Here is a 7,699-nt window from a genome sequence, read left to right as displayed (position 1 = left end):
AGTTGTACCTTGACCTTATGACAACTAGAACCGGATACCGAATAAAATACACCCTTCCAAGTGCCAGATACAACCCGGTGATCGCTCTCTAACAGGGCGACGAGGAGGGGATCGCCGGGTAGGATTATGCTATGCGATGCTACTTGGAGGACTTCAATCTACTCTCTTCTACATGCTGCAAGATGGAGATGGCCAGAAGCGTAGTCTTCGACAGGACTAGCTATCCCCCTCTTATTCTAGCATTCTGCAGTTCAGTCCACTGATATGGCCCTTTACACATATACCCATGCATATGTAGTGTAGTTCCTTGCGCGAGTACTTTGGATGAGTACTCACGGTTGCTTCTCTCTCTCTCTTTTCCCCCTTTCCCTTCTACCTGGTTGTCGCAACCAGATGCTGGAGTCCAGGAGCCAGACGCCACCGTCGACGACGACACCTACGGCACTGGAGGTGCCTACTACTACATGCAGCCCGCTGACGACGACCAGGAGTAGTTAGGAGGATCCCAGGCAGGAGGCCTGCGCCTCTTTCGATCTGTATCCCAGTTTGTGCTAGCCTTCTTAAGGCAAACTTGTTTAACTTATGTCTGTACTCAGATATGGTTGCTTCCGCTGACTCGTCTGTGATCGAGCACTTGTATTCGAGCCCTCGAGGCCCCTGGCTTGTATTATGATGCTTGTATGACTTATTTATGATTTAGAGTTGTGTTGTGATATCTTCCCGTGAGTCCCTGATCTTGATCGTACACATTTGCGTGCATGATTAGTGTACGGTCAAATCGGGGGCGTCACTGCTATCAATTTGGAAAGTCAAACGTAGACTAAGGCATAGCCTAGTGGTGGAAACGAGCTGATGCCTTCCCACCCACCCAATTTCAGAGCATGGTACTTGCAGTTTGGATTTGTTGCACCAATTATACTGTAGGGGCCTCCCTTCTTATAGTTTTTCTGTCAAAAAAAGGGAATTCAAACATGATCACTTTCAATATTTTTTTCCTACATGTTGGAATCCCCTCCTATTTCTTGTTTTGACATCCCTATAGATTCTAGTGACTTTGAATGATTCCTACTTAGAATATAAGATGGAAAATAAGCTAGGATGTTGGCATGGCAAGTTACTTTTTGTGGGAGGTAGATCTATCCTTTTAAACCCACATCTTAGCAAAAGGCCAGTCTATGTGATGTCTTTTCATGGACTACCTAAAGGAGTGCAAAAAGATACAATTTATCTAGGAAAAGGATTCTATGTCATGAAAATATAGAGTGTAGAAACATGCATTTAGTTGATTGGGCCACAATTTGTAGGCCAAAAATACAAGGGACGTAAGTGTCCTGAATCTTAAGCTTGTGAACATAAGCTTATTAGGTAATTGGTTGTGAGGACTCAAGAATGGAAGAGGAGTGTGGTAAGATGTTCTTAAGAAACCCTATCTTAAGAAAATCACACTTCCTCAAGCAAAAGCTAACGCGAGTCACTCCAAGTTATGACCAAAGTTTATGGACGTCAAACACATTTCTATTCTTTTTGTAAAATAAAAATGGGGGTGGCAAAATGACCATGTTTATGGAAGATAGGTTGACTCGAAAAGAACTCGCTGCCTCTGCTTTCCCTAGACTATATTCCATTACTTTTTCCCATTTTATATTATCCTGAGTAAAAGGTATGAACTGACTAAGTCTTACAAGATTGATTTAGGAGGAGTACATAGACATTATCAACATGCTTGATCAAATAATCAGTAAGGTGAGTTGGTGGAGGATCCTGATTCCTAGGTAATATTCTTGCACCAAAATGGAATTTTAGCGTTAGATATTTTTTATATGTGCTTCACTGTATATTTCTTGCCTCCCCATAATAGAAACTATGGAAATAACAAAATTCCACTAGGATTAAAGTCTTTGGTTGACTTTTGCTTCATATAAGCATTCTAATCAGAGACATCCTAAATCATAGGGGTGGGAATGTTGCGGAACAATGTTTATTTTGTTTTTTGTGACAAAATTATTGATCACCTCCTCTGTTCATGTCATACTACACAATACATTGGGTGGGTAGGGGGTGGGGTATGGCGTGCCTTTGATTTTTTTTCAGTGTTTGGGCTAGCCTTTCTCATTTAAGTGACTCATGGTCTCGTGAGATTAAATGTGATATGAGAAGATGGTTTCTCTAGGATATGCTTGTTCTCATGGGATTTTTTCATCTGATCCAACAGCCATTGTTCATAGCATTTGTTAGTGGATTCTCTTCCTTCGTCAAACTGTGGAAAAAAATAACCGGCAGGTTCTCAAAGTAGGATCCAGAAGACTCAGGGAGGTGGCTGCCAAGGTATTTGATCGAGCAAAAATATGGGCTCCTATGCTCATGTTTTCTCTTCCCTTGAATTGCTCTGGCTTCCTACCTATAAATCATGCCTTGAAGTTGTTAGTTGGTTATGCATGTTTTTACTTCTTAGTCATCTCTGTGTGTCCCTTCCTCTCCTAGCATAGTGATGGCCATGGGTTGTGTTGGTGACCAGTCAGAAAAAGTAGGAGTACTAACCTTCTTTAGTCCTTGCATGGCAGGATTCCTTTCGTTTAGCTTTTCATTCCTATAAGGGTGAAAACCCTATTATCAAAAGAAGTAGAAAATCAAGGAAAATCCGGCCACATTATATAAGAGAAAATGAGAAATGCGATGAACAGGCATACTTCACGCCGTCAGGTGGGCTCGATAAGGAAGACCGAAACAACTACACATACAATGTGAGTACAACGAGTGATCAGATGGTGCCCTGTAATTTGCTCCAATGCATGAATGGTTTGACGAGTAGTGTCGGGAGAAAATCGTATGAGATTGCGTGGGAAGCGTTGAACCCTTTGTCTCGGGCCGCATCTATATTTATAGGAAGTTTGCCGTGGCTTACAAGATTGGAATATTGCTTGGATTCTTCCAGATTACAACGAGAGAGAGATTACAACTTATAGGAGAAGAAAGAATAGCGGTAGAGATAAAACAGATTTAAACAGACAACTACTTCTTCTATCCTACGTATTCTAACATCCTCCCTCAATCCAAACCTAGGGCACCTTGTCTAGGTTTAGATTGTACTTGAACTCATTCAGTCTCCTCGTAGTCAGTGGTTTAGTGAAGCCATCAGCAAGTTGATCTCCTGTGGGAATAAACTTGATATCAAGTAGCTTACGTGCTACTCTTTCTCTTACAAAGTGAAAGTCAACCTCTATGTGTTTTGTACGTGCATGAAAAACATGATTTGCTGACAAATATGTTGCACCAATGTTGTCACACCATAATCTTGTAGCTTGTGGAGCCTTGATCCCTAGTTCATATAAAAGAGTCTGGATCCACATAATTTCAGCAGTTGCATTAGCGAGAGCCTTATATTCTGCTTCAGTACTAGATCATGACACAGTAGCCTGTTTTCTTGCACTCCATGACACAAGGTTTGATCCCAGAAACACAGCAAATCCACCTGTGGACCTTCTATCATCAGCACACCCTGCCCAGTCTGCATCAGAGTATGCACTAACAAGCATAGATGGTGACTTAGTAATCTTGATTCCAAGTCCCATTGTAAATTTTAGATACCTCAAAATTCGTTTTACTGCTGTCCAATGAACTGTACTTGGCGCATGCAAATACTGACATACCTTATTGACAGAGTATGATATATCCGGTCTAGTCAAAGTTAGATATTGGAATGCACCAACAACACTTCTATAATTAGTTGCATCATCTGCCCCGAGTAACTCTCCCCCTTCAACCGTAAGTTTTTTCGAAGTGAAAGAGGTGTACTCACCGGTTTGCAATGTTCCAGACCTACCCTTCTTAAAACATCCTTAGCATATTTCTCTTGTGTCAGAAGTATCCCATCCTTGATTGGTTTTACCTCTATACCAAGAAAATAGTGAAGATCACCCAAGTCCTTGAGTGCAAACTCCATGTTAAGATCACGAAGTAAACAAGTAGTGGCTTCTGAGCTGGAACTAACAACAATTATATCATCAACATAGACCAGAACAATCATAGAAATGTTTCCTTTGTTATAAAAGAATAATGAGATATCTGCCTTGCTTGAAGTAAAACCAAGTTGTTGTAACTGAGTGCTCAACTTGGAGTACCAGGCTCTTGGGGCCTATTTCAAACCATATAAAGCTTTATCCAATTTACAAACATAATGAGGGTGTGCTTTTGATCTCATACCCTGGTGGTTGCCGCATGAACACGAAAGACCCCTAACGTCAGGGGCTGACCACTGAGCTCAAGAAACGCGTTCTGAACGTCTAGCTGACGTAAGCTCCACCTCTGGAAATAGCAATAGACAATACAAGTCTAATGGTAGCTGCTTTAACTACAGGGCTAAAGGTATCTTCATAATCAATTCCAAACCTTTGCTTAAAACCTTTTGCAACTAATATAGCCTTGTATCTATCTATACTTCCATCAGACTTTCTTTTGATTTTATAGACCCACTTGCAGTCAATCACATTCTTTCCTTTTTCTGGTGGAACTAGGTGCCATGTTTTATTTTTCATGAGTGCTTGATACTCATTATCCATAGCCCTTCTCCATTCTTTATGAGCAAGAGCTTCAGTTAAATGAGTGGGTTCCCCAGTACTAGCAAGAAAAGCACGTTTATGAAGATCATACCTTACTATACCATCTTTGTACTCCTTGGGTTTAAACATTCCAGCTTTTGATCTGGTATTGCGCTGAGGAATTTCAGATGTCATGTGTGAAGGAGTAGTACCAATTTCTGTAGCACCAGAATCATCCGCAGAAGATCCCAGCAAATCTGCCTCTATTTCTATGCTTGATGGCTCCTGATCCGAGACCTCTAGCGAGATCCGCCTCGTATCCGGCGCACCAGGCAGAGGGCTCCGCGTGGCACCTCCTGGAGACGCGCGGCCAGACGTGCGGGCCAACGCACTGTTGGCGGGCCCTTCGGCGGTCGGGCTGTCGGCCACTGGCTCGGCCTGCTCACATGTGGCGCGTGGGGAGCGGCTGCGCTCCACACCATCCGGCCCTGTGGGCTCCGCACTGGGGCTGCGGTCGGCCACGGGCTCCGTGCTGGCCCTGTCACTCGGCGCTGCATGTCCAGGATCAACATCGGATCGCGCACCCCTCCTGGACAGGGAATCAACCTGGGATCCGCTGCTGCTTTCTCTGTCCTTTTCTGGACACATAAAATCACAGCAAACCTTTGCATTTTTTTCATTAGTATCCATATTTTCTCCTGGACTAGTCACTTGATCATTTTCTATTAACTCTCCCCCGTGATCAGAATGTGTCAAAGGATCAGATAAGAGAGAGATTTCTGCACGAAGAAGTGCTCCCGCATTGGGATGCAACTTGGCAAAAGGAAAGATATTTTCATCGAAGATGACATCCCGAGATATATAGATACGTCCAGTTGAGATTTCTAGACACTTGTAACTTTATGAAGATTACTATAACCGATAAACACACATTGAGTAGAGCGAAACTCAAGTTTGTGATGATTGTATGGACGAAGATTAGGATAACATGCACATCCGAAGACTTTGAGGGAATTATAATCAGGTTTTTGGTGGAACAATCGTTCTAGATGAGTAGTGTACCCAATGACTTTGCTAGGTAAACGATTGATGAGATAAGTGGCAGCAATGAACGCCTCATCCCAATATTTGAGAGGCATGGATGCGTGAGCAAGAAGAGAAAGCCCTACTTCAACAATATGACGGTATTTACGCTCGGCTGACCCGTTCTGTTGATGTGCATGTGGACAAGAAACATGATGTTCAATGCCTATGTTTCGGAAGAAGGAGTTAAGTTTTTCGTACTCTCCTCCCCAGTCACTTTGGACTGTAAGAATTTTCCTGTCAAATTGACGCTCAACAATTTTTTGGAATTCTTGGAAGACAGTAAAAACTTCAGATTTGAACTTGAGCAAGTATATCCAAGTAAACTTGCTATAGTCATCAATGAAACTAACATAATATTTCTTTCGTCCAAAAGAATCTCGGGCATGGCCCCATACATCACTGAATATCAATTCTAAAGGAGCATGAGACACACTATATGACTTGGGATAGGGAAGTTGGTGACTCTTAGCACATTGACAAGCATCACAAACTGACTCTTTATTCTCACTACGAGACAATTGAAGATTGCCTTTATTCACTACTTGAGCAACTATTTTGGATGAAGGGTGTCCTAATCTTTGATGCCACCTCTCTAAGGATGATTTGACAACGGAGTATACTTGACGACGATGCTTGCGACTAAAAACCCTTGATGTAATGGGATATAGGCCGCCAACGCATCTACCGCGATGAAGGAGCTCCCTCGTTGCCCGATCCTTAATGAAAAAATAGTTGGGGTGAGTTTCAAAGAAAACATTATTATCGGTTGTCAAACGAGACATGGAAGCATGATTTTTGTTTGCTTGAGGGACATGAAGCACATCTTTTAAAAGAAGATCACGTTTAGAAGTAGGGAGGTTAATGGAAGATTGACCAATATGAAGTATGTCCATACCTCCTCCACTTGCAGCAGTGTTTATTTGATCATTGCCATAGTATCTTTCTCTGTTTGCAAGCTTCTCTAGCTCGCTGGTGACGTGATCTGTGGCTCCAGAGTCAGTATACCAGATGGTGTCTCCTCCTTCTTCTTGCTCTCTGATTGCAGCAGCGGCATGGCGTTCTTCAGGCACGAAATCCTCATCATAACGATGCCAGCAGTCCTTCACTTCATGCCCTAGTTTCTTGCAGAGCTGAAATCTTGGCCTGGTGTTGGAGTAGGAGGCACCCGAGGGGCGTGGGCCAGAGTTGTTGGCGCGCCCACGCTCGCTGCTGTTGCTGTTGCCGCGGCCAAGCCCTTGCTGGTGACCACGGCCTCGGCCTCCATTGCCACGACCACGTGTGAGATTATTAACTGAATATTGACGAGTATTGGTACCTTGCAGCAGATTCATACGGGCTTCAAAACTCAGCAGCTGATTGTAGAGTTCTTGGACGGTCACCGGCTCAATGCGTGCAGCCAGGGCTGAAATCACCGGATTGTAATCGATGTCCAGCCCTTTGAGCACGTAGGAGGTTATCTCCCCTTCAGAGAGAGGATCACCGGTGCAAGCGATCTCATCAGCAAAAGCCTTGATCTTCGCAAGGTACTCGGACATGCCCAAGTTTCCTTTGTGCAGGTTGGCGAGGGCGATGCGGGTGTTGACGATCTGAGCTTGCGTCTGGGCAGCAAAAGAGGCGTGGATGGCACTCCACACCTCGGCCGGCGTCTGAAGAGTAGCGACCTGCGCAAGAACCTCACGTGACAGAGATCCCATAAGGTATCCTTGTACTTGTTGCTGCTGGGCGTACCCGATCGACCGGGCGTAGTTGAAGACCTGCTCCTCCTTCCCGTCATTAGTGACGGTGATGGTAGCAGGGGGCGCCGGGCTTGTGGCGTCAAGGAAGTGTTCCATCTGTGCCCCCTTGATTTGGGGTAGCACGATGGCCTTCCAGAGGAGGAAATTCGTCCTCGTGAGCTTCTCTGATGGAGGTGAACCAAGGGAGGTGCTGCTGTTGAAGGTAGATGAGGATGCAAAAGTGGAGGGTGAGTTTTGGGTGGACAGGGTGCTCATGGTGGAGCCGATCAGGGCAGTGGAGGTGGAGGCGATGGTGGAAGCAGCGGTGCTGGCGTTGGTGCCTGCCATGGATTCTCTCTCGAT

The 7,699-nt window shown here is 44.4% G+C and overlaps 1 protein-coding gene and 1 non-coding gene across 2 annotated transcripts; both read right to left on the bottom strand.

Moving 5' to 3' along the window:
* Positions 1-4,280: 4,280 nt before the first annotated feature.
* Positions 4,281-7,453, bottom strand: LOC141026152 (uncharacterized). Its single transcript, XM_073502131.1, has 2 exons — positions 6,517-7,453; positions 4,281-5,173 (listed from the first exon to the last, which is right to left on the bottom strand). The coding sequence occupies exons 1-2, from the start codon at positions 7,451-7,453 to the stop codon at positions 4,281-4,283; spliced, it is 1,830 nt and encodes a 609-aa protein (XP_073358232.1).
* LOC120967638 (small nucleolar RNA Z247) lies at positions 6,958-7,096 on the bottom strand. Its single transcript, XR_005761363.1, has one exon. It is a non-coding gene; the product is annotated as a small nucleolar RNA Z247 (small nucleolar RNA).
* Positions 7,454-7,699: the final 246 nt, after the last annotated feature.

This window comes from Aegilops tauschii, chromosome 6 (genome assembly GCF_002575655.3).
Source record: "Aegilops tauschii subsp. strangulata cultivar AL8/78 chromosome 6, Aet v6.0, whole genome shotgun sequence".
Classification (NCBI taxonomy): Eukaryota; Viridiplantae; Streptophyta; class Magnoliopsida; order Poales; family Poaceae; genus Aegilops; species Aegilops tauschii.
This window is presented reverse-complemented; position numbering and strand designations above follow the sequence as displayed.

Coding starts and splice junctions, on each gene's coding strand:
- LOC141026152 (XM_073502131.1), bottom strand. CDS start 7,453: ATGGAACACTTCCTTGACGCCACAAGCCCGGCGCCCCCTGCTACCATC. Junction 5,174..6,516: donor CACTGCTGCAAGTGGAGGAG/GTATGGACATAC, acceptor TTATGTGTCCAG/AAAAGGACAGAGAAAGCAGC.